The sequence below is a fragment of the Phaethon lepturus genome, unplaced genomic scaffold (genome assembly GCF_000687285.1).
Source record: "Phaethon lepturus isolate BGI_N335 unplaced genomic scaffold, ASM68728v1 scaffold14236, whole genome shotgun sequence".
Classification (NCBI taxonomy): domain Eukaryota; kingdom Metazoa; phylum Chordata; class Aves; order Phaethontiformes; family Phaethontidae; genus Phaethon; species Phaethon lepturus.
Window position 1 is genome coordinate 4350 of NW_010548389.1, and position 27441 is coordinate 31790.

The 27441-nt window shown below is 37.7% G+C and overlaps 1 protein-coding gene across 1 annotated transcript; it reads right to left on the reverse strand.

The window, feature by feature from the left end:
• Positions 1–2879: 2879 nt before the first annotated feature.
• On the reverse strand, positions 2880–27441 carry CTDSPL2 (CTD (carboxy-terminal domain, RNA polymerase II, polypeptide A) small phosphatase like 2). Its single transcript, XM_010289951.1, has 12 exons — positions 27237–27441; positions 23205–23343; positions 20436–20585; positions 19750–19965; positions 18294–18372; positions 17914–18025; positions 16922–17008; positions 9150–9212; positions 8975–9054; positions 6514–6640; positions 5526–5621; positions 2880–4988 (listed from the first exon to the last, which is right to left on the reverse strand). Exons 1-12 carry the CDS (start codon positions 27426–27428, stop codon positions 4923–4925), a joined length of 1407 nt encoding a protein of 468 aa, XP_010288253.1. The 5' UTR covers positions 27429–27441; the 3' UTR covers positions 2880–4922.

The window sequence follows — 27441 nt, forward strand, 5'->3', positions numbered from 1 at the left end:
CTGCTGGGCAGCTCTGCTGCAATTCCAGGTTTTCCTGTCAATCTTCACATGCCAACTTTGTACTATTCACAGAATGGATTTTAAAATCCCTTTTAACTCCAATCCTCAAAACAATCTTTTTGCCTTTGATACGGACGAAAGACCCAGGATGGATTACTTCTCCCAGAAAGAGGCATTTGTCTTCTAAAAACAAAGACATTTACCTCACTCTCTCACGAACAATTGCCTGTGCGCTGCGGTCTGACGCTCACCACGTTGCTTGTGTGACTACGATTGCTTTATTTCTTCTTGTATTGGTCTTTGATCATGAGTTTATAGGAGTCTAATGGCATGAAACATGGAATCGGCATGACTGCAGATCAAAGGTACCATCTGTCGTCTTTGCCACGCAGATCCATGGAAGCCCTTTCGCCGGGAAAGCACTGCCTATTGGACTTAATGCTCTACTTACAGTGGAAGACATTATTTTAATAGAAGAGTAATTGGTTTCTCTTGGCACCTGTTGGAACAAACTTGTCCAGCTGAGCTGGTATCATACACCAGTAGGTATTGTCAACTTTTTAAACTGACAATAGGTTGTGAATGTTCACTTTCTGACCTTGACTTCTTGAATGCTATTAAGTTATAATTTGGCTATCTGTACTAGATTCAACTATGCAAGCATTAATTTTACATTGTAATTTTAGCTTTGCAAAGGTGTGCTCTCCATGTCCCTCAAATGGAACGTAACGGGAGCACTGCAGCGAGGGGATGGAAGAAGGCACGGTTAACTGTTCTAATTCCCCACACTTAGGTGTACTCAGTGCTACTCCGGTCCTCGCTCAAAAGCAAGAATGACAGCCAGGGTCACACGGCTGGTGCAGTAGCCTCAATTCCCTGGGATACAGGCATCTTCTCACGGGCAGGGGCTTGCCTTAGTTCTCATGTAAATTGTGAAGTTGTGAATTCGTAATCTGCTTTAATATACGAGCGATACATGGTTGATTCAGTTTGGTTTAGGCAAGAATAATAAAGGGCATGATTTGCAATGCAATGCTATAAGGAAGCCAGAACCAGAAGGAAAAACAAAGGAATGTGGGTATTTACTCACTGAAGTCACAATATTTTTGTGTTTCTGGACAGCTTTCCTTATAGCTCTACTGTTAAAGTTGGTTTCAGACTGTGGGCCCCCATTACTATTCTACAGGTGGCAGATGGGTTCATGAGATTTCCACCCACTCCACCTTCTCATCCACTCCTTCCTGGTCGCTCTCCCCATCAGGGCCCGGTGCTTTCTCAGCTGCACCAATCCAACCATCGGTACGACCGCCCTCAAACTCAGATGCCGGAAAGAACTGCGTTTGGGGAGGGGGGCCAAGCTGCTACCAAAAGGACACTTGGCTTCTCGCAGCGAGCGAGAACAAACCCTCCCAACAGCTCTGCTGCCAACAGCAGGCTGGCCCGGCACCACTCCCACCAACGCTGGGTTCAGCTCTCCTTCACAGCACTCACATAATGCGCCATCAAAAATAATCAGGTAAGCGCTTTGTTTAAAGAAGATATATCTCCTCGGTGTGCCTTTGGTTGATACCGCTCTTGTTCTGGGAGATTTTTAATCAGGTCTTGAAACATTCAGGCTTTCCAATACATTTCAAAAGTAATGAAAAAATGCTTCACATAGATGGAAGGTGAAATGAATCAAAGGTGGAAAGGAAGCCAGTAATACCAAGGTGAATGCTATTCTAGCTATATTGCAACTTACAGAAAAAAAAAAAAGATTGAACGTGAATTGCCAAAATAACTATGAAAGATGGTATTTTGCTGTCACAGCCAAGAATGCTCAAACCTAGAACAGAATACGTATGGACATGTAAAATTAACACATGATTACCACAATCAAGCAAAAGACAACAAATGAAGTCATTAAGAACTTTGGAAATAGGATGCTGTGTTTTCTAAAAATACACAAAATTGGAATAAATGATACAGTTACAAGCTTAACTGCTTAAGTTGCACAATTCTACATTCAAGACTCGAGTAATGCACGTAGTTGAGATTCCCCCAGTTATCAGTGTCAATTTTGGTGTGCAATCTTTCAATTTTAGCCAGACTCATGTCAGAGAAACAGTTAAGTCTCACCCTCCAGACTAGTAAGATGAAAATAAAACCTGATGGATTATCACTTTGCTTCATGCAAAGACTGTTTATGCAAGAAGTGTTTGACATTTTTAAGAACTTATATTTTGAAGAAGGTAGACTCATTCTGCAAAGAAAGTTCAGAATGATAAATACCAGACTTGCAGCACATTAAAATATTAATATTTAATATGTTTACTAAGCAGTCTCTGTTATTTTTGTTGCGCATCTACGTAGAACTAAATCCCTCAATTTACATTTTGATTTCCCTCACTGATCTGATCATCACAACACAGATACAGCTGTAAAGTGCAATGTATGCTTTGGTTTCCTTAACTAAAGAAAGCACTTTTAGAATGGTTTTAGCTAAAGATAGGACCCACGTGTTTAAGGACATTATTTGAACAGATGATCATCTTTTTTTACAGTCAGAGAAAAGCGATGAACTACTTAAAAATCGTTTCATTCTGGTAGACCAGTGAATTCTGAAGCAGTTCTATTATGTCAATTACTTGGAGAAATTTGGAAGAATTCCACATTTCAGGAAAGGATTCACTGTTAAACTAATTAAAAATCGCAGATTTAGGTTTACATTTTAACGAACAACTTAAAAATAGTTGGCAAACCATGTAGCAATTCAAATACAAGCTGACCATTTTCAAAATCTATAAATATTTCCAGAACCATCTTATCGACATAAAAACAGGAAGGAGCGGGGATGGTTACAGGGTTCACACGTCTGCGCAAAAGCATATATAAAGGTAATGTTATGTACATTTTATTTCAATAAAGACATAAGACAAACAGCGTAAAGATGCCCAGATGCCCTAAAGATAAATACATTTAAAAGATTCTCATTAAAATGAATCTGTAGTATTTCTTTCCTGCAAGCAAAATACCTTTCTTTAAATACAAAAAAAATCAGTATTCTGAATTGCAAATGTTTTCACTTTTTTGCAGAAAATCTGCTATGATGATTTTTTTTTTAATGAATAAGGATTTTCCACAAAACAGGCTTGCTCTACATGCTAATTTTTTTAAACAGTTCAGTGACACAATGTGCTAGCTACATACACAACAGATAATATAGTAAGAAAACACTCAACCTGATGAAAAGTTAAAATCTTCATTAATACACTGGAAAAAGTTGACATAACTCATGCCTTTTAAAATCAAAAATACAAAAATTAAATGTTTTCCTAAAAAGATTTTCCTTATTTTAAGGACTCATTTGAAAATGAAGCTGCATGTAATTTGTACAATAAAATTGTACAAGTAAACAGGTAATATACATAAAAAATTAATTGACATACTTCTCAATTATCAGTTGTCCACCTTTAATTTCCAATACTGTACTTTCTTAACAAGCATACAAAATATCAAACTTCTCTTTAGAAAAAGTGCCGTTCTGTGACATCTTTTACACAAAAACAGTCTGAGCCTATGGCGTGTTAATGCAGTCGAGAGGCAAAGCATCCTAACTTTTACAAATTAAACCTTCCATAAAAAGCCTCCTGAAAAGGAGATTACACACCATTATAAAAATATCAACCTCTTGTAGTAGCTGCATTAGAGAACCAAGGCTGAAAGACTATTTCCATATAGCATAGAAAACCACTATGATAGCAGACTGACTGCGTCGGTGGTGCGGGAGTGTACTGTACCACAGGATTATGCATAGTTACTGCCAGGCACCTTCCCTGTCACACAGAGTTTAAAACTGATTGTAATGACGAGTGTCACAGAGGTACCATCAGCCCATGCAAAACATCTTAAAATACTGAGCCACTGTGCAGAACACTTCAATCTTGGAGGAAACAGAAGGCAGCAGTAATTGAATTGCATCAAACCTAGCAGGTGACCAAACTAGTTCCCCTTTCAAGATCTGCATGCACAGCATAGTCTGAGGTATTCCTTGTCCATCAGTTGTTTGTGCCACTGCAAGATATTGTCTGTCCAGAGTACATGCCATCACAATGGTTTAAAATATTCTGAATATTAGTAATTCTTATATTCTTCTTATCTAGCCAGTCTCTTGATTTTTGAAAAGATTTCAACTACAGTAGAGTATTACAGAAAGAAAATATAAATGCAGGGTTTTTCTTTCTAAATGAAACTTACGTGGACTAAAACTAGAGAATATTTTTTAAACAAATATACAGTATGCAGGCAGACGAAGCAGGAAAACGGCCATCCAACTGTTTAATAAAAAACTAAGAAAATTTGGCTATTTCCAGAAAAAACTATGAAGCGCCTCAACTAAAAGGAATGCATAATGAAATTCTAATCTAATACAGGTCAAAAATGTAAAAAGGTTATAAACCTTAACAGGAAAAATAAAACAACTTTTACTGGCCATTCCTGTTGAAATGAGAATCTTAAAAGTAACAGAAAAGTGGCTACAAACCCACTTAGAGCACCGAACAGAGAGAAAATAAGAGTCCATTTTCAATCTCTGTTATATCATAAAATCCTGTGTTTCTACAGGTCAAACTGCTGGTGGCAGAAACAGAATTCTTTATAAACTGCAGATGTCCTGTACATAAAAAAATTTCATTGGAGTTGCACTAGTTCTAAAGACTTTTCTGTTCTAGCCTACCTACTGTGTTGTACTGTATTGTACTGAATGTATTCAATCTCAGATATATAAAGTCTCTTTCTGTAACCCTTGATTATTGTTGGGCACCAAAGATAAGAAAAGCAAGACGGGGTACAAAAATGCAAAATTTCAACAGTAATGGCAATGTTTTGTTTTAGTCCAAAAGGGTCCTGCATTTTCTCCCCCTTCAGTAACTAGGCAAAAGGCTTTAATCTGGGGGTAGCAAGTCATGCAAGCGAAATCTGTCTCTGATGTGAGGTCGGACATCTTCGTTCTGTAGGGGATGGAAAAGAAGGGGTGCAGGTTTTAGGAGAATGAACACGTCTATAAATCAGATCTTAACAGGGTCAATTTTTTAACACCGGTATTTTAATATGACAAAATATAAGCCATGAATATATGTAATTACAAAAGACTTATAGAAATAACTACATAACATTCACAACAATTTAGGAGTACTTTATTTGCATTTTAAGAATAAAGGCACACACCACAGCCAACAATAGGCACTATTTGATCTAAATGCCTACAGATTCTCAATTTCATTATAAGTGATGTTACAATGCTCCATTCCTTGATTAAAAGCACAGATAGTAATAATGACATTCTGTCTTTTATTATGTAAATAAGTCGTTACGTATACTTGAATTACTGCCCAGAGCATCCATTTCAAAAAAAGAGACATACATGACTTTTAGCAGTCTAAATTTCAGTGACTCACAAGATCTTAAAATATGTCAAAATACTTGAAAGAGCTAACTAACATTTTTGGGCAAAAGGTGGGGAAGAGCCAAATAAAGGAAACACTTACCAGCTCTACAAGTTTCTCCAGAAATGGAATCAATTTTAGGAGTTCATTGTCATTTTTATCCATGAACCAGCTTTCTATAGGAATTCCATTTGAAAGCTAAAGTAAAAAAAAAAAAAAAAAAAAAAAAAAAACCAAAAAATACAACACATGATTTATATTTAACTTATCTAAAAATATGACTTGTGAAATAGCATTTTGGGGAAAACTGTTTCCAGGCTAGAGTTAATTAGTACATATCTTTCCTCTGAAGTTTCTATTAAAATTCACTTCCAACATACCTCCTTCCTTTGCACACATCACTACAAATATTGCCACGTCAAAGCTGAAACAGAATTTGCTCTAAAAGTTCTGCTGAACTGAAAAGCGCTGGTAGTTTGAGGAAGTCGTCTGTTAAAGCACACAGGGATACTAGATGTGTACTGGCACAGTCTGCATACAGCCAATGAGGCTACGTCAAACAGGTTTTTGGTTTTTTGCTACTTTACTGTAGGTGGGACGTTAGAGATCACACTCTGCACTGCTTTATGTTATAGGACGAACTGGAATAGTAACATACCACACTTCTGGGAAAATCTAAATTGCAGGGTATAATTTCATACCATTTAAGCATAAGCACGTTTCACAGCCATGTGTCATTTCAACCAGCAATTTGTTCTTAATGATTTCACTAGCGTTAAAAAACTAAATCCACAACAGAGTCCAAGTAACAGACTTAGCAGACTGGTGGCTTCTTTAGAAAAGCTGAATGAGAAATAAAACTGACTGGTTATATAGTCAGTTCATATAAGAAGGCTCTTAGGTTGCACTTGATCAGCTCTTCACAAAAGAAAGAGAAAAGCAAGCAAACCCGAGTGATTTGTTACAATTTGTTTTGTAAACTTAAATACAAATTTAAGCACAAAACTTAAATAAATCAAAATGTATCACTGTCTTCCTTCAGAAAAATTTTTGCCATATCTGAAAAGTTTGCTGACAGCAGCATACTTACCTGATAAGCAAAGGCTTGCGGTGAATTGTCAATTATGATAGTTTTTGAAAGATCTCTACCAAGAATGTTTAAATCCTTTATGTAATTTCCTTGTACACAAACACAATGCTCACGGAAAAGTCGATGCCTGTGATTAAAGTAAAATACTAATTAATGAGACAAATTACATCATATACATTGCATAGGGGAAAAGAAGAGTTGACTTTGCCGAATGCTGTCCAATTTTTTTCTCTTCCAATCTACTTAGCTGCTTTTAAAGAATTGTTCCCTTTTTTCCATTCTCTTGTGAGTTTTTTACTGGTAAAAATACCTAGTTCTGCAGGCGCTTGTTTGTATTTAAAGCTCAACTCAGATGCAACAAGTATTTGTCAGCAGGGTCTTGCTTTCTAACCATTTTTGCAGCTAGACTGACAAAGGGACCCCAAATTCTCAAATGATTTTGCAAGGCCCCAAAATCAGAGATTAGTTCTGCACAGGAACCAATTTACTGGGTTTTATTACCCCTTTATTTTGTTCCAACTGTTACAGCACACGGCCTCCCTATGCCACTGCATGCTTGAACACAAAGTATCAGAAGAAATGTTTTCCTTTTTATGTTACCTCTGTTTGCAATTAACTTATTTCAGTTATTAGAGCTTGAAAAAAGCCTTGAGGCCAAAACATTCCATCAACTTCTTCCTTTCCAATTAGTCTACTCCCTTGTAATTTATTACAGTAGAAATACATAGTAAATGGATGAATAGACTAAAAGGAGTCAGATTAAAAAAATACCAGGAATAAAACTGCAATTTCATGGAATATCAGTGTAATTATAATTTAAAAATAAATTGTAAACTAGACAGATTTTGAGTTTTACACAGTCGTATTACAGTGCAGTTTCTTTAAGGCTGCTTATGTTTTTTAATGAAGTTTTTCAGAAGCTGTACATAGTGTGCTTAATTTCATAAGGGGGTTGAGTTCCTAATGTTGCTATGGAGGAAAATAAGCCGATGCCTCGGCAGCAAATGAATTTATATATAGATTCTGAGTCACACGTGTGGAGTGCCTGACAAGTCTACCTTTAGGCTAATGTCAAAACTAATCATGCCTTGATGTCAGCTTTTCAGTGGCACACGAATCACAACTAAATTCATGCATCACATGAATCTTTCTGCAAATTCTCAGAATATCGCTTGGCTGTATATTGTATCATCTTTTTCCTGTTCCCAATGCAGCTAGAACTGCAGTCCTGAATCATATGTATTAGGTTCCTGGAGAAAGATTTTTAACACTACGGATGCATGCTTAGACTCATTTTCTGTAAGTGCAAATACCTTACTTGTGCAAATATCTTACTTGTTCATCAATCGTGTTTGGCTGGGATTCAGCTAGGCTCAGACATTCCACCGATTCAAAGTCTTTGAAACCTAGTTCTGTTTGCTCGTTCAAAGCGCAGCAGCAAGTAAGTTTACCAAAACCAAACTGGGATTCTGTTGTGCTTGCCACATAAAAACAAGCAATAAGATGACTGTTCCTGGATTAAAACTAGTGAACAGTTCACCTTCATGCTCTTAAGGAGAATGAGTTACGATGTGCCTAAACTATCAAGTGAAAACAATGGATGCCACCGCTGTCTTAGTCCAAATGGTGATTTTATTATGCATGTAAACAAAACCAGATTTTCACTGAAGAATATTACAATAAAATGATGCGGTGAAGTGCTTTGCCAACGATGGCCCAGGTACAGAATTTATGCAGTTCTGACTATGATCCAGTAGAGTTGTTCCCTTACTTGGGTTACCCTATGTGGGGTGAATCCCTGAGAAGAATCCCTCTTTGGTTTCAACTTTCTCACATAACAGTCCACCTTCCAGATGAGAATAAGAGAGGGGATCTCATCCGGCAGAATTTCTTTATGCCTTAAGGAACTGTTTTTGAGAAATGCCAATCGCTTCCAAACAAAGCTCAGTATTAAGAAAAGAAATGAAAACCCAAAACAACTCTAATACAAAACCCACAAACAAATCATTTTGTGATTGAAAAAGAAATAAAAACATGCCGATTGTAAAGATATCCATACATTTCATAATTTATAAATAATACATCATGTTTGAATAGTTTAAAAGTAATTTAATACCCAGTTCATTTTCTTTATTCGTAATGTGTATGCCAAAGCAGCTCATACACACTTCTGATACCCAAGAGGTCATTTTCCATGAGCAAGCCCAACATGCTACCGAGAAGGAATGGGTACATCCTTTGGCCACAGGGCAATGTAAAGCCACCTGGGTTTATATTATCACCAAGGCAATTATCAATCCCTTCATTCTGTTTTTCTCTCACTCTTAGACCAGACAAAAATCACAAAGAATCAGTTTAGTGAGACACATAACAAACATGTCATAATCACTTTCTTTGTCACATTTATTAGGAAATAGTAGTTAGTTTGCCAACAACATGTACGTTCACCATTTATTTTTACCTGACCAGTTGCTTTTTAGGGTCTAGTATGTTCAATAGCTTGTCTGCATACACCTTCTTAGAAGCAGTAAAAAGAATGATCTATGGATTAAAGAGGAAAAAGTAATTATTTTAGATACAAGTATGTGACTATAATTTAAAAACTAAATTCAAAGGTAATATCTAATTGTTTTTACCTCATAAATCTGAGACATACGTTCCAGGAATTCTCGGAAGAATGGCCTTAACCGGACATAAACCTGAAGCAGAGATGGACTTTATTAAAGATTCAAAATACTTCAGCTATCACCTGCACTACTAAGTATCAGTTTGTAAAGACTGTTCATAATGCTCATTTTGACCTAAAGTAAACAGCAAACATTAACTTCCTACAGAATAGCAACTCCATTAAAACAATATTAAATTAGCTTGCAGCCTAAGCAGCTATAAGTGAAAGATGATAAAATTACGCTTAACAATTTTACTGGAAAACTTGATGGAATTAGAAGTAATTTCAATTAAAGTATAAAAGTTGGACAATCTCTAAAGAAAAAATGAAACTGGTTGCTTTGACTAAGCATTTTGAATCGGCTTTCACCAGCTGGGCAGCATCGGTTCAATGACTAGACACTGTGTGCCAGCAGACACACGAAATAATCTTAATAACCTTCTTCCACTAAGAATTACACATTGAATATGGAGGTGTCAGAAGTGATTTAAAAAAGAAAAAAAAAAAAAAAAGGCTTCAGCCGTTTCCAAATTTCCATAAATTCAAATTCCACCGGCACAGAACTGCATGCATAAATTAGTCCCTGTAAAAAATTGTAGACTCGTGAGAAGAGGTGCCAAGTTAGGAGACTTCTAGATATCTCCCTGATTTAACTCAAAATACAAGTCTTGGGCTCACATGAAGGCATCTACATACACCTGTAGCTTCCGAGCAATGGCCAAACACCACGGCAGATGTGAGGGCACATATCAAGCACTATTCTGTTCCTCTGGTACAACATTCAAATTTGTATTTGAATGGTGGCCCGGTGTGGTGTTTGGCGCAGATCTGGACCTGACCGAAACCAACAGTGATGACACATCCTAAGCGGTGAAAACGACAGCCTTATGCTCCGCTTACCTTTCTTTTTGGTTCAGAGATTGCCCACGTACAGAACATATGGTTTTGAGGAAACGGTTACTAAAATATCCAGAAAGAAAAGTACTGAACTTGTTTTCATTTCAACCAAGGTAATTTCAGCTTTATAAATTTTTTAACAGCCAGTTAGGAATAGGCTTAAATTTACCTTCAAATAACAGTAAACCTTCACAAAGCATTTGTATTACTTGAACTGAATTGTATCAAATTTATATGCGGACACAACCAAGTGACCAGAGGGGAAGAAAAGGGGAATAGTTTAAGTGAATACAAAATTTCATACTGTTAGCACATGCTGCAATAGATCTCAGTCCTTTAAGGGAAGCGGACATTTCTAAACCAACGTGAATTTCATTATTTAGGTTAAAATTTGGTAAGGCTTTTATGTGTTTCTTTCTTAAAAGCGGCTAAAGTTCTGATTTAAGTTTGCAGAGTGACCAGTTACTACAGTAACACTTAAGTTTTCATCCTTTTTCTACACTAGGAGCAATCATCAAAAGCAGACAATCTTACCGCGCCTGGTAACAGGACCTCTACTTCTAGCACGTGGAGACACATCCACTGACTATGCAGACAATGTCTGCTTCCCTCCCCATGCTGGCCAACCCGCATCTGGAGGCAGCACAAAAGTATTCCTCAAATCGGCTATCAAGAACAGTTTGGAGAGACCACAGCCCGTGCCTGACAGGCTTCTGGGCTGCATTTAGCCAAGATAACTACTGAAAAGCCAACTAAGTACAGAGCTGACAAGCATGTCTTCACACCGCGTCAACTGACGGCACCAAAATGATGCCTCATCTTGCCATGATAACGTAGTGAAGTTTTGCTCAAAAACTAGATGACATGTTTACCTTACGACGAGAACCATCGCAACGAATTAACTCAAGAGTCTCCCGGTGACCAGACGCTAAACAACATTCAAGTTGTCTGTGACTGTAAATTCAGTGTCAATTGTTTGCTCTGAACATTTGCTCTGTATCTAGCAAGCCTATAATGCAGCCAGCAACCTCCCTAGTCGTAACCCAGAGTTTAAGGGAAGGTGAGTTTTTCTTTGCAAATGCCAAAAGGATTATTCTGTTTGTGTCATTTTTCCTGAGTAAATATTTACTTTATTGTGACATAATCTTTCTCTTCAAAACTAAAAAGTAATTCACAAGAAAGGATATTAATGTTTTCACTGCACATAACAGTTGCTAATAAGGCTAGGTAAAGAGGATGATATTTGTTTCTAAGGTTTCTTCAAGAGCTTGATTTCAAATCAACAAGCCTATTCTCTGTTACACAGAAACACAGATGTGATTTCAGAAACAGTGTCTTCAACATCTCTTCTACAAACTCCCCTGGCAACCAAAGCAGTAAGCTAAGGTATCTGTTGATATTTCAGCTGCCACTAATATAAATAAAAACATTTTTAATGTAATTGATTGTTCCTTTTAAATCTGGATTGAACTATATTGGTCACAATGGCCAGTTAAAGGAATTTTAAAAATCATTCAATTAGATCAGGCAACAGTCATGACTGCTTGGGTTCCTCACGTGTGCACAGTCTTTCTATTTTATTTTTCAGTTTGTTTAGCCTGTGGATAATTGCAGCATCTTTGCAATGTGTTCTAGCTTAGATTACTGCCACACAGTTGTAAGTGTATCTTAATATCAAGCATTCTCTAAAAAGTTTACATGTGAATGCAAACAAGAAATCCAGGGAAAATAATTTCTTCGTAGAGTAAGTATTTCTAATCACAGCTTATACACACACATATTATTTAACAATGACATCAATGGCAGATTCACTGGTCTGTTCTTACTGGTTTGTGACACTCTGGCACAACGTAAGGCAACCACATCACTACACCCAGCTGCAACGAGCTGAGGCAGAACCAAAGCAGAAGAATTAAGTAATCAAAGTAGAACAGAACACACCCATCACTCAATGAGTAGATCTAACATGAAAGATAATTTTAAAAAATATAGATAGAAGTTTACTAATAATTTTCACCATTTTTAATGACTGAAAGTTTGTCAACAGAGTTAGATGATATAATCTACTTCGAAGTGACTTGTACTCATGAATGCACAATATATATGAAAAGCCCTCTCAAAGTTATTTGGCAGTTTTTTGTTTTGTTTGTTAGGGGTTTTTTTCCCCCAGAATGATCATCACACCCTATTATTTCAATGGCAGCAAAATCTAAATGTGCAAAATCTAAATTGTCATTGTCTGTGTTGTTCAAAACACACAGGACTTTAATTCTTCAAAGGAGGAATTGGAAGGAAATATTATTCCTTTCATGCATTGAAAAACCCCAACAAAAGTCACGTGTTCCACTAGGTGTCAAAATCTCTGAAATAACAATAATGAATTTCAATATACCTGTAACTTATCTCTATACCTGATGATTCTACCATCATTTTACGAGGTGAAAACCAGAGACAGGTTAGTTAACTTGCCCATGTGAAGCCGCACTTACCCACTGCCCTTTCAAGATGAGCACTCCACAGCACGGCAAGACCCCCTGCCCGGCCCAGCTGCATCCACGTACCCCACCTGACCTTGGGGCATGCCAGACACCAGCACCAGGCTAACCTAACTGCTCCTTGTCTTCCCTGAAATGGCCTCGACACAGTCTGCTGCCAGGACAGATGGCACGTGCTGGCAGCCTTAGTTCAGACTGCACAAGTGCCTTGGCTCTGGCTGAGATGGAGTTAATTTTCCTCATAGCAGCCCTCCTCGTGCTGGGCTTTGCATCGGTAGCTAGAACGGTGTTGATAACACGCCGGTGTTTTGGCTGCTGCTGAGCAGTGCTGGCACAGCATCAAGGCCATCTCTCCAACATTCCCCCCTCACCAAGGCTGGGGCTGGGCAAGATCCTGGCAGGGGGCACAGCCAGGAGAGCCGACCCAAACTGACCAAGGGGATATTCCATACCATACGACATCAGCTCAGCATTAAGAGCTCAGAGAAAGGAGGAGGAAGGAGGGGACATTAGTTATTTACGACGTTTGTTTTCTGGAGCAACCGCTAGGCACACTGAAGTCCTGCTTTCCCGGGAAGTAGCTGGACATCGCCTGCTGCTGCGAAGTAGAGAATAATCTTTTGTTTTCCTTTGCTTCCGCGCATGGCCTTTGCTTTATTAAACTGCCTTTATCTTGACCCATGAGGGGTTTTTTGGGGGGTGGTTCCCCCACCCTCCCAACCCCCCCATCTTATTTTCTCCTGTTCCGTCTTGCTGAGGAGGGGAGTGATAGGCTTGGCGGCACCTGGTGTCCACCCAAGGTCAACCCACCACAAGACGACACACAGAGCGCACAGAGCTGGGTCTTGCTCTAGGCCTGGCAGCAGGCTGGACTTGCCAGGTGAACAAGTCTGACTCATTTCTGACTGGACCACATCTTAAGTGACTCAAGACAAAGACCATCTCATAACCAGACAGAATTGCCCGAAGTGCAATTCTAGAGGTCCTACTGAACTAAAATTAAGTCTTCCCAACCTAAGACCAGATTTCTTTGTGGATGCTGCCCAAGATGGACTAAAGCTTCCTGACTTTCAGATCTGAAGATTGATGGCTCTTGTTATTTCTGAGTGACAGACAGAGTGGAGGTCATTAGAAGGGAGAGCCAGAATGCACAAGCATCATTTGCCTCATTCCACTGCAGCAACAAAGTAAAGCTTGTACGTCACTGTTGGCAATAGCAAGATGGAATACATGTCACACTATATTCAACAACCTCAACTGACCTATGGAGTTCCAGAATATCTTTCAAGGATCACGAAGATCAAAGGGAATTATTCTGTGACAGATCAGTAAAGATGCGTTTCAACTGAAGAACTGAGTGAAAACATCAGCCTTTTGACTATGGCCTGCTAATGCACTGAAGGTATCCCTTCAGTGGAACGGAGGGCGAGATGATCTCATGTCTGGGAGTTGGAAGCCAGTAACAGAACAAAACCTCTTAACCAAAAGGAAAAAAAAAAAGATAAATTTCTTCGTAAGATAAGCTGCTTATCGTATTATGTAAAGTAATACGAAGAGTACAAAGTCTAAAGTCTACAGTTGAAGACCTGAACATTTATTTTCGTTTTCCAGTCAGATGTAAGACACCACTTAACAAATACAGTATTTAAGAAAACTTCAGTTTTGCAAAGACTGTATTTTTACTAAGTCCAAAACTTAAACACTGGCATAATTTAGAGATTTTTTCAATCAAGACAACACAAATTCATTGTCTCAAAAGCCTGATGTAAGTAAGCCCAACTGTACCCATTTCACAGACTTTTTTTTTTTTTAAACAGAAAGCAGTAAGTGACTCATCCAAAGGTTTAAAACACCCTATATGTCAGTGCTGAAATCACACAGTAATTTTAAAATTTGCAGAACACTGCTCTATATGCAGACATTAAGTAGTTCTTCTCTTCTGTGTAACACTGGGTAAGTTGTGAGAAATAACTTAGGAGCAAACAAGCCCTATTTTTGGAAACCTTTCTTTAAAAACAAACCATGAGTTACAATCACTGAAACCAGCAGCAACAGAGCTGAGGTCCTGGACGTGAAACTTGTGCTTGACTCACAGGCCAACTGTATTTTATAACAGACCTTCTACAACCCAAGTCAATCTAATTCTTATTGTTGCAGATGTACAATGTCCAGTTCCGGAGCATCTTTTTGAGAAAGTGCCTGGTTTATCGTCACACTATTACTGCAAGAGCACTGGCTTGATGTTGACAGATGGGTAAGAAAATTGAAATGCTGTGAACCCAGGCTCACATTTGCAGTATTAGTCATATCTAACATGATAAAGGTGAGATATTCAATAGGGAAATGAGCACTGAGCTAGGTTCTACTGTTTCTTAAAAAATAATTAATAGATAATTGTTTGCTTAGCATTTCTGGAAAACCTACATGAAAGTGGTACACATTTTGATATTAGTGGAAACATCTTCAGAAATGTCTCTTTCACATCTAGCATTGTTTTCAATGGGTTATATTATGCAATACTTGATATATATAGCAACTTGCTGACTTCTACTTTGCTCAGACAGCTTAGTGTCTGCTTCTCTGTTGCCAGCTGAAATTACTTTCAAAATGAAATATGGAGATGTGAAATTAATACAGGCCTATACCAGAGATGATGGTAAAATTTATAAGCAAAAGAAATAAATTTTAAAAGCTTACAAATAGCTAATCATTGACTAAAAATGCTAGGAAGGGTATGAAATACTAAGAAACTTCTTTTCAACTTTTATCACAGGAGAAGATTATTTCTCTTTTTGCGTGTTATACCCTAGTTAACTTAAAATATCTGTGTTGCTTATTACCTATTACCTAGTAAGAGATGAATGTTTTGTCAGTGTCTAGTGTGACGTAAAACCAGCAAAACAGAATATAGTGATTGTTAGAGTGTGCCCAAAGACAGTGGATGACTTTCTCAAGCCTGCAGAAGCTACTGTTCCTTGGCAAATCCAGGCTAGACTCTAGAGAGAGCTAAGAGAAAACTTACCCAGGACACACATAGTAACTGTACTGTTTCGAGAGCTATACAGGCTTGTGTACAATGCATTAAATAAAGCTTTAGAAATACTGTAAGTCACTCCTTCCATTGACTTTGATTTCCTAAAGGTAAAATCCCAGTTAGATCTCAGCATCATCATAAAATCACTAGAAGGACCACAGTTATACACAATAGAAAATACTTATCTCATACTGAGATGTCTTAAGAGAAGGAAGGAAACAAATGAAGCTTTAGTCTTCCTGATTCTGTTAGCAGCCTCAAGAAACTCCGAAGAACTAATTCTAAGGCTCCTTCCAAGTTCAGCCTGGAGGAAACTGTGCATGGCTGTCACCAAATAAGAGCTAAGATAAACTTACGTTTAAAAATTATTTCAGCTTTTCAGATTCTAAGGGTTTTTATAAGCAACAGTGAAGAAAAACATTTTTAAAATCAGGAAAAATACCTGGACAAGCGTCCTTTTAAGGTGCCTGACGACTGGCTCATTCTCCAAAGATACTACAGTATCCAATATCGTGGGAACTACAAGGTGAGGAAGCTGTTGCTACTCCCAGGCACATCACACAAAAGGACCTGAGAACAACAGCCTGGGTCAGTGCAGCACCTTTGGTAGTTGCTGGAAGAGAGCTCCTCCTTCCCATGCTTGTTCCTCGATGGTACATCAACGTAAAACACACACAACTAACAACACCTCCTAAAGCAGAACAAAAACCTAAGTCTAGCAGTCTCCACAAGAGAATCAAAAATCCCTCTAAGTACCCAGCAGCCTCTGGGAGTAAAGAGGTAGAACTGGCACTGGCAAAGTCTACAGCAAGACTAACGACCGAGAGAGAAGCTAGTTAAAGGCAGGCTCTGAAGATGTCTTCTACATGGAAAGAAACGATCGAGCAATGTGGCTTGGTTTTCCCTACCAAGGGAAGAAAGTTCAGAGTCCGTGAGAAGCTGTACCCGGGAAATGATACTGGCTGAACGTTCAGCGCTCCTGCCTCCACCTTCTGGCAAGGAGAAACGCTGGTGCTGAAGACTGCTGCTACAAAGAGCGTTCACACGCTCTTTGCAACGGGTGTTTACAACTGGAATCCGTGACCAGCATGACCACGTTGTGGCGGCCATAAACAGCGCTCCACACCATTTCTAAAACAGGATAATCCGCCTCCCCAGATCTGACTCCTGCAGTTTATAACCCAGACAGTTGTTAAATGCCAGACAGTTACTTATCTCTTGTTACACAAAATGATAACAAATACACACACACAGCAAGAACTTGTATGTTAAACAAAATTAAAAGGTATATATTTTTCTATGCACACTAATTACCTGGTAAATGACATCTTGAAAAAGAACTGGAAAAGTGAGTGCAGCATCTTCTAATTCATTTAGACTACAGTGCACTAATGTTTCATCCTATTAAAAAAATAAAAGATGGTATAAAAGAAAGAAAAGATTGTGAAAAGAATGTTGAAAATAGAAGTTGTTTTCTGGATTTTTATGCTCATTTTAAAGTAGGTTTATTTAGCCTGGAAAATTTATTTTTGTGCAGGTGCTGTCAAGATTGAAGAACAATTCTTAGACTTAATTAAATTAAAAACAAAATTATACATTCTGTTATATTGCAGTTTTTGAAAAATTTCACTTGGAATTGTGCACTAGGGGCATAAATACCTTCTTATATTTTAATTTTGTAGGTTATCCTGTCACTCAGTACAAATCTGCATCTGTCAATTTGAATAATCTATCTATTCGTATGACCACTAGAGGACATGCCAACTTATATTGTCCGTGACAAAATAATGTTCCTGACATCATTAACAGGCTCTGAAACAACTTTCAAAACAGAGAGACTAAAAGAAATTATTATGAAGACAAATACATTTTCTACGAGTACTTTAAAAAGTGGATTTGTGCCCTCTAAGAATAAGAATGTTCCAAGAATTAAAAGATTCATTCTTGACCAATCCTGATGCAAGACACATGAAGCTGAATTTTCCTATTTATTACATCTCATTTTTTTCCACATTGGATTTAGGAAAGCTTTGTGGGGACAGATAACTCTCTGTTTGAGATGATAAAAATTTTCATACTTTTTTTTTTTTTAACAGGATGTTAAGTATTCAACAAATACAGCAAGGATTCTATTCTTGACACTATTTTTCTTTTAAACGCAGGCCATAACTAAAAATACTAAAAATTGTGTAGCATTCAACAAGGCCTTTTTGTTTAAAGCAAACATTACTAATTTCAGGAACAAACAAAATAAATGAAATGCTACATACCCCCTGATTTTGGTATGTGGTTATAAAGATACTTACCAAGTCTAGAACTAATGAGAATTCTGGTGTGCTTCTTGTTTTCAGTGGAAGAGCTGGCTTCCTGTTAAGTTGTTCTTCTGTTAGTGGTGGAACATGTTTGATGAAATAGTATCTGAAAAGAATACAGATTTTGCTCTAGGAATGTATATACATTATTTAACTGGTAACATTGTAGCCCAACTTAATATTTCAAATATTTAAAGCTGCACAAGAAATAAGTATTTTAAATTGAAACCCTCCCCATCGATATACACGTACTTTTTAAAGTTAAGAGCTTTTGGAATTTATTACTATAATACAAAAATGTTCCAACTTAAATGTCTTAATCCAATACCCAAAATTATCAATTTAATATTTTCAGTACGAACATTAGCACTTACGGATCAAAGACTTCCCAGTCTTCTTCATAGGTGGCTTCTGCATGAGCTGATGAGTAGCCACTGTCTGGAGATACTGGTGCTAAAATTCAACAAAAATGACCAAAACAAAAAACCACAAGAGCTAGTCTTATTAGTGCAGTTTAGAAGTGAAAATTTGCACTTGATACATGAGTGCCTCAAAAAATAGTGCAAAAAAAAAATCTCCCTTCAGCCCCATCCTCTCAGTCCCCATGTTCCACCCGGAATAGCCTGCACAGCTCCTCAGGAAGTGACCCGAGAGCTTGATCATAGAATGGTTTGGGTGGGAAGGGACCTTTCAAGGCCATCTAGTCCAGCCCCCCTGCAGCGAGCAAGGACATCTTCAACTCAATCAGGTTGCTCAGAGCCCCGTCCAGCCTGACCTGGGATGTGTCCAGGGATGGGGCATCCACCACCTCTCTGGGCAACCTGGGCCAATGCTTCACCACCCTCATGGTGAAAAACATCTTCCTTAAATCTAATCTAAATCTCCCCTTTTTTAGTTTAAAACCGTTACCCCTTGTCCTATCACAACAGGCCCTGCTGAAAAGTCTGTCCTCATCTTTCTTCTAAGCCCCCTTGCAGTACTGAAAGGTTGCCATGCCACGTCACCCTGCAGAACTTCATGACCTGGCCAAAATGGCAGTGCCTGTATGACACGGGAAGGCATCCATACAACCTCTGATGCTGCAAACTACCTAGATGCAACACTCCAGCCTAAGAAGCTAGCACGACTCTTCCAGTCTGCAGCTCACTCTCACCTCATGTCAAGAGGCCCTTCTGAAACAAGGCAACAGACCAGATCGGAAGGTCTGAATTGATCTGTGGAGCACACATCAGCCCCTCTACTTGAGAGGTTAAATCCTTGAATGGAGTCCTCAAAAACCTCACTACTACTTAACTGCCAATGTTTTGAGGGTCTAGGGAGGATTTAGATAACTGTTAGATGCTGGTCATCCACAAAGAGGAGAAGCTGCATTTTTTGTCAAAAAATATGTATGATGCACTTTTGGAAGAAAATGTGGAAAATTAGTGTAGGTTCTGTATGTTTCTCATTCACCTCACCAGGTTGTTCTAATGTAAGATATCAAAATACCTCAAATTTCTCTTTCATGATCAGCAAGTCTAAGGTGTGCATTTTTAATATGGGGAGGTGGTTCCATATTAATAAAAATGCCTTTCTTCTGGAATCCTTGATTTCATTTGAAGAAATGTTATGAGATCAACTGAGTTATACTGGGAATAAATAAGACTTGACAAAACTGTGGTTTTGGTGCATAAAACAGATTTGTCTATTAAACGTAAAAATCAGTATTAATACTGTTTGCACAAATGTGAAATATTAATTTATACAAAATGCAGGTGCTAGGATTTCCCTACGAGTACAAATTACATACCGCTTCAATACCCAAGTCCAAGGCAGGCACACATTTCTTACCTGTAAGTGGTGGCAGGTCACGGTCATTTGTTTCCTCCGTTTCTTCTAAACCATTGTTGACAGTAGATCTGACCTGCACTGCTTGGCTAGCATAAGCTGCTCCGTTGGTTGATGTCGCAGTACTTGTAGTAATCTCGTCTACCTGTTCCATATCAAGCTGTTTGACGATTTCTTCAGCTTCAACAGCCTGCCCTGGAGAATCGGATCCTGATGTTCCTGCATTAAGATTTCAGTACACTCATAGTCATTGTCTTTAAGCTGAGTTTCCTACCAGAATAGTCATTGTTAACCACACAAAAAAAAGTTTCAGAATAATTAAAGATAGCTGCATTTGATTCATGTTACAAAAATAAGAACCAAAATGAAGACCATGACAAATGCCTTTTATGTTTAGGACAAGGAACTTAACACCCATTTATTTTTATTAAAAAAAAAAAAAGGTACACTGCTAGATACTTACACCTATGAGAGAAATGTTCTAATGCATATAAACTTTTTCTTCTTTTACTATAACTTATATTATAACTTTATTATAAGAGTTAAGGAGCCCTTTATCTAGTAGTGTTAACTCTGGGTCTGGAAATCAGAATGAAAAGTGTACTGCTGCTCAAAACAGCTTTTTCTTAGAAGAAAAAAAATCTATCATTCTTAGCTTTAACACTATTGCCTTTTTAAATAGTACTCACCATTTTTATTTGCTGGTGAAAAAAAATTGAAAACAGGAGAAAATATGGTTCCCAGTAATGTAGTTCGTGGGGGACTGCCAGTGGCAGGATTATCTTCTAATTTGCCATTTTGCTTTACATGTTGGTTTGTCATTTCGTAACTTCCAGCTTCTGTAAAAGAAAAGTTATGAGGTATAATACCATGCTTCTGGTTTTCAGCCACCACCTCTCTTTCATTGTTATTGTTTTCACTATAGGAAAGATCCCTCTTGCTCATGATTCAATTCATCAACAAAAGAATTAGCCTAAATATTTCATTTCACAGAGTTAGCAATTTAGTATCAATATAAAAAAAATGCCAATTTTCAACACCATCTTAACACTTCAAATTATGAAGCAGTCATTGTTTATATAAAGTATGCTATAGATTAACAAATAATAGAAGTTTAAATCCTTTAAGTGGGCTTGATGATGGAAGACAGACTTGAAGATGCTGCGCATCTTTCACAACAAACAGATGTCAGTATCAGTGGGACTCCACTAGATGGAAACAAGAGAAAGCGTCAGCGGAACTCTGGTGGCTGAACCTCCAGCCTTCACAAGATAAATCTGTAATTTATTATTCTCCACATACCTACACACACATATATGCATAAATACAATTATGGAGTAAAATAACTTTAGTTGTTATCACAGATAGCAAAGGTCATAGAATTAAATAAAACTTCACATTACAAAACATAACACATTATAATAAAGTTTTCTATAAATGTGCATGTACATTAAAGTACATCCTATGCTATCTCATGGCTGTGATCCAAGACATCGTTCTGAGGCTGAAATGAAAGAGAAGTTATTTACTTCACAGTAACAAGTCTTTGAGTGTCTGTCCATATGGAACTAAGCAAATGCATTTTGTGCACATGAGCTGAGAACCTTTTTGTCAGCTGAGCCTGATGGAGCTGCACAAGTACTTCACACTTCCTATCATTTCTATATAAAATGTAGGGTGTGCTGGCTGCAACTCAGTGCCTTCATTAATACGGAATATTTTAACTAAGAACTTCGTATCACTGTAACAGTAACGTGGGCTCAGTGTGCCCTATGTACGTATCTCAGAACACACTTGATTTAAGTCAATAGTTTCATCTTTGAGCGTTGTCTGCATGCATCAGACTAAGTGGGTGCATATCCATTTTCTCTCCAGGAGGCAGAAAACCTTAATTAACAGTAGCAAATACTGGAAAAGGAGGTTTCTCCTACAGCCATGTTACACAGACATCTGACAACAACTGAACAGGAAATTCTCTCACACTGTAACCTTTCCATCACTGAAGTCACTCATTTGGAGCTCTATTCTCTACTTAGTTACCCATTTTGCAAACCTTGTTGGAGTATGAAATCTTTGAGACCTCTGCCTTGCTGACAAACTTGGCAGAAACCAGACAATGGATTCCCAAGTTATTGGGGGAATGGAGACTGAAGGAACACTGACAGGCAGCACAATCACACTAAGTCTTGTTCCCTTAAAAAACATTTGTTAGATGACTTTTCTGAAGTCAGACTTGGAACCACAGTTGATACTTTAACTGTCATTTACCATTTTATCATGTCATTATTAGCGATACTCAAAAAGAAACAATTTCCACAGGGAACAGGGTTGTGGAATGTCCATCCTTAGAGAGATTCAGAACTTGACTGGACAAGGCTCTGAGCAGCCTGATCTGACTCCAAAGCCAGATCTCACCTCAAGCTGGATCAATATTGCCGTGAGGGGAGCAGGGGGACTGGCTCAGATGACCTCAAATCCTGTGTTCGGTTTTGGGTCCCTCATGACAAGAAAGACATTGAGGTGTTGGAGTGTGTCCAGACAAAGGCAACGGAGCTGGGGAGGGGTCTGAAGAACAAGTCTGACGAGGAGTGGCTGAGGAAACAGGGGGTGTTCAGTCTGGAGAAGAGGAGGCTGAGGGGAGCCCTCATCGCTCTCTACAACTACCTGAAAGGGGGTTGTGGTGAGGTGGGGGTTGGTCTCTTCGCCCAAGTAACCAGTGATAGGAAGAGAAGAAATGGCCTCAAGTTGCACCAGGGGAGGTTTCGACTTGGTATTAGGAAAAATTTCTGTACTGCGAGAGTGGTCAAGCATTGGCACAGGCTGCCCAGGGGGGGGGGGGGGGCACCATCACTGAAGTGTTCAAAAAACGTGTGGACGTGGCACTTCAGGATATGGTTTAAGGGGCATGGTGGTGTTGGGTTGACAGTTGGACTTGATGATCTTAGGGGTCTTTTCCAACCTTAAAGATTCCATGATTTTATGGTCCCTTCCGAACTAAATTTTCCTATGATTCTATGACAGAATCCCATCTATGTGTTTGACAAGTGCTTTCAGTATCTAGGGACACCTGGTTACTTCCACAAAGGTCATGAGTTGGGAAGTCATATTTAACGTTTTTTGGTGAGAAAATGGGAGAAGAGCTGCATCAGATAATTATCACTGGCTTTTTAGAATAATTCTTTTTTTTAAGTTAAATTAGTTCCAAAATAGCTGGTTGTGATCACATATCCAAATTGTTCTTACAAAGACACAATGGATGTGTCTGAGACGTAATGTAGCTGTTGCTTACAGTCTTACAAATCCTATTTTGCTATTAGCCCAGCCTTGCTCTCACGGAACACAATCACAAAACCCTTAATAACCTCCACCACCAAAGAAATGTCTTGTATTAGTTAACAGCTGTGAGACTGCTGAACACCATTCAACTGCAACAACATACGATTAGAATATTTACAAACCTCCATTCATTTGACTTTTCCGTCGTACTCGAGAGATCTGTTTATTAGGCTTTTCTCCTGTTTGAGGTGTAGATGTAATCAAGTTGTTATCTATATCTCGTTCAATTCTACTTCTTTTTGCAGGATTTTCTCTTTCTTCCTTAAAATAGAAAAGGGAGAAAAAAAGAAACATACTGAATAATGCCTCTTTTCTCCACTGAATACTACCAGAAAATGTTAGCTGTTAGAGAAAGTTTCACAAAAGATCCATTTATTGTTCCACTTCCAGATGCAGAATATGCAACATGTATCTGGCCCCAGCTGTAATTTTATACTCATTGAAACTGCCACAACTCGAGGTAAATAGCAAAGTATCGGGAAAGAAAACTGTACTTGGAACTTCTGTAGTAGAAAAGCTGTCTTTAGGTACTATTTCACTGGATAGCCAATTTATAAATACTTAAGCGCTATGGAGTTTGGGAAATGCAGAGACAAGGCAATTAAAATTATGTGAAACTTGATTTCTCTGCCTGTTAAATATACAGGAAGTAAACTGCACAACAATACTCAGTATGAAATTCTCCACCATGCTCCCTCCATAAAGTGACTTGCTCAATTGTATACAAGTATGTAACTTGCTGCTATTCAATCCCTGTCAGATGGTGCACGGCAAAACTTAGCTGTTAAAAATACTGTAAGCAAGGGTTATGACCCAATGATTCTTCTTCCCTTTAAGTAAATCACTGTTCTTCCCTGTGGCACTTACATGAATGATACAGAAGCAAACATTTTTCCATATTTTCTGTGCATGGGTATATGTGTAGGCACACATGTTTAAGACAGGTTTCTTCCCCTTTTTCCCCAAAGCACCTACTACAACTTCATAAAAAGGCAATCTGAAATCTAAAGCATGACCATATAGAGTACACTGAAATGTAAGGTGTGAGACAATGCAAAATAAATTGAATTAACTATCAAAATAAATAGCAAGGCCACAGACCATATAAAAGTTAATTAAAATTTCAATTTTAGAATTACAATATTACCTTTGTGGAGCAGCAGTTTCACATCTTTAAAAAGAAAAGAGAAAAACAGTTTGCGTGCTCCAAAAAAAAAAGTAAATAGATCTTTTAGAAAAATTAATCTAAAGCCCATGCTAACAGTAGAGTAGCTAAAAGAAATAGTAACAAACATGGAAGCATACCAACATCCATATCAGAAGACAAACGCCACTGATCCCAAAAGCTTCCTATTGGCAATATCCTTGGCCAACAACCTTGGTGAGAACAATCTAATTACTACCACTTAGAATTAATAATATTGTATATACCATAAATCCATATAATGAGAGAAAATGGATGGCTCATTGAACTGATAAAGAGCAGTAAGGCATCCCATCTTCTAGGCCATTTGTTCACATGTTTAACATCGGGGGGAAAATTGAGAGAAATTAATTAACTTCCAAAAGCTAACCATTGGCCTTCATGAAATGAGCTGTGCTCTCATTCTGCTTTATGGAAAACAAGTGTAGAAACATTACAAACATTACAACGGGAACAGGAAATCTGGCCGATGGTATCAGCAGAGGAACTCTCATGATGTGGGGGGAAGCTCACACTGCTGCGCCCATATTGTACTACTTAACAGAATTCAAAGCTGACATTAGATACAATGTTATTGTGCTACTTGGTCTATTTTATTACTGAAAATTTTATTACACAGATTTAGAATTAAGTATACCTATTATATGTATTTATAGAACAATCTATTTGAATTCTATGATCTATTCAATTCAATATAACCTATTATTATCAATAATTGTGCCATAAGGAACATGGCAATGTCACACAGACATTTTGTTTGCTTTCAGGTTGTTTTCAGAAACCGTGTATGTATTAAGGAATGGCCTAAACTGAGACTAGAAGTAATGACAACACGTTCAAAGTCAATGCAATTTTTGACAGTGCTAGAACCCCCCAAATCCAGCAAGTTTAGCGGAACTTGCAACAGCAAGTTCTACAGTATTTCCGATGTTAACATTTAAAAAATTTAACAGCACTTCTTGTACGCGTATCTGTACATCAGATTTGTCATTTTCTAAATGACAAATACTGTTGTGACCTCCATACTATTGCTGCCCTGCATGGGGGCTGTCAGCTAGCAAAAACCTCAAGGTCAGACCTACCACCATCCAAATCTGAAGAGCCACATTTTAGTCTTGTTTCTGTAACTAAATAGCTATAAGGGTTTTTTCAGGTTTTGTTTAAGGAATATTCCTAATAAGACATCTTTACAATACCAGATAAATTGGTATTATTTACCAATTATTTACCACAATGACTATGGTAAGTGACTATGACTGAAAGTGTCAAGATACAGTTATGAAGACATTTATTGCCGTAAATCCATATGACCTCAGCGGTGATTTAGATTTTAGCATACCCATAAACGAACCACTATGCAAGTTGTACACATACACTATCTCAAAGAGTTAGAACGTTTCCATGGCAGCCACAAGACTACTTTGTTAAGTCATTAGCGCTTTGGAAGATAGCCCGGCAGTATCAATATCATGCCATGCTAATGCCACTGGAACCACTCCAAGTCCTGCTACAGGCACAGGAGAGGACATGAAAGGAAACAGGAGAAAAATATGGACATTTTATAATAAAAAACCTGTCAAGAAAAAAAAGAATGAAAGGTAATCCGAAGATTTGGGAGAGGGAAAGGAAGAGGGAGAGAAAGTTAACAAAACCTTAAAGAGACAAAGGAAAGGAAAATCAGACATATTTCCCTTATCTTAAAATTTCAATGTAAAATGTTTTGCCTAGATTTCAGCATTTTGTTGCTGTGGTTTTGCAGCCAAAATGTTGCATTACTGAGCTACAATATAGATGCTGAATGTAAAATAGATTAATTGTCCTGGTTTAATTAAAAACAAAATGTAAGCAGATTTAACCATTTTTTTAACTGAAATATTTCTTTGTCGGTACTTCAGTGTTTCTATGATAGATAATTAACACATGCCATGAAATATTAAATTTCACTATATTCTTGACAATTTACGACTATATTGTTACTTTAATTAAAATTATTTCAACTTCAGCTTGTTACAAAATTATAGTTTCAAAACTGAGTTCAAAACCCAGAAAATACTTCTGAATTTTTATTGTATTTTTATTTATCATATAAATAGCCTGGGATATATTTCAATTTAGTTATGACTTCTTGGCTACTCTTCTTTAAAATTTATAGCTACATAAGGTCAATATCTGGACTGCTGGGACTAAAGGAATTAATTTTTTTTTTTTTTAAACTGGTGTCCCTTTACAGAAAAAAAAGTTTTTGAAGCGACCGCAAGGCGACATTCAGCTTACCAAAGTAATATACAGATATAAAATTCACCCTCAAAACACACATGCAGCAGGTTTTAACATGTGAAGATTAGTAAAGTTCAGATTTCTGTCTGGATCAAGAGAGATGAGATTTAGTGGTTTAGCCCTGACAATGTTTGAATTTGACCTACTAAGCGGGGGCAGTGTTCACTGCAACAATACACTGAGAAGTCGTATCAATTTCACGGTAGTTGAGGTTTGACCTTTATTGATTGATGGACATCTAAATAATTTTGAATAAAAACGCTAAAAATCTTTGGCAAATTTATGTTTACAGACTTGTGTTTCTTAGTTGCCAGTACTGGTAATTCCCAAATTCAAGGAATCCTTAAAACAGAAATTAAAAATCTAGTGAATTTATTAGTCAACATTTTCACAAAGAAACACCTAGGTAATAAATCCTGTGATTTACTGGATTGTCTTACATACGCCTACAATTGACTGCTGTGGAGTTGAAAGTCTGGTTTTTTTTCTTTTTTAAATCTGTTACCTGACACAACTATCACAGGTACTTCTTGCCTTCCAGTTCTTTACAAGAATGTTTTGGTTCCACCACATTACAAATCTTTATTCATTCTTATTAGAAATGGTTTTAAATCAAATTTAACTGAATATGACCCAATTAAAAAACAACAGAAGAAACCCACTGATTGTGTACCTTGGGTGTGCTTCCTTTAATAAACTTTTTGATTGAAGACAACAAGCCAGTTTCATTTTTCTGTGGTTTTCCTCCACCAACAGGTAAGCTGTCTTCCACCTCTGAATGTTTCCTCTTTGCCCTCAAAGCACGTTGTGTGTGAATTTGATTCGATTGCTGAGAAGCTTTCCGCGTTCTCAGCCTCATTTTCATGTGTACCACATGT

Excerpts from the sequence above, each read along its gene's own strand:
- CTDSPL2 (XM_010289951.1), bottom strand. The coding sequence starts at position 27,428 with ATGAAAATGAGGCTGAGAACGCGGAAAGCTTCTCAGCAATCGAATCAA. Across the intron at positions 19,966-20,435 it reads TTCACCAGCAAATAAAAATG|GAACATCAGGATCCGATTCT; the intron begins GTGAGTACTATT and ends ATCTTAATGCAG. Across the intron at positions 17,009-17,913 it reads TCTCATTAGTTCTAGACTTG|GATGAAACATTAGTGCACTG; the intron begins GTAAGTATCTTT and ends TTTTTTTAATAG.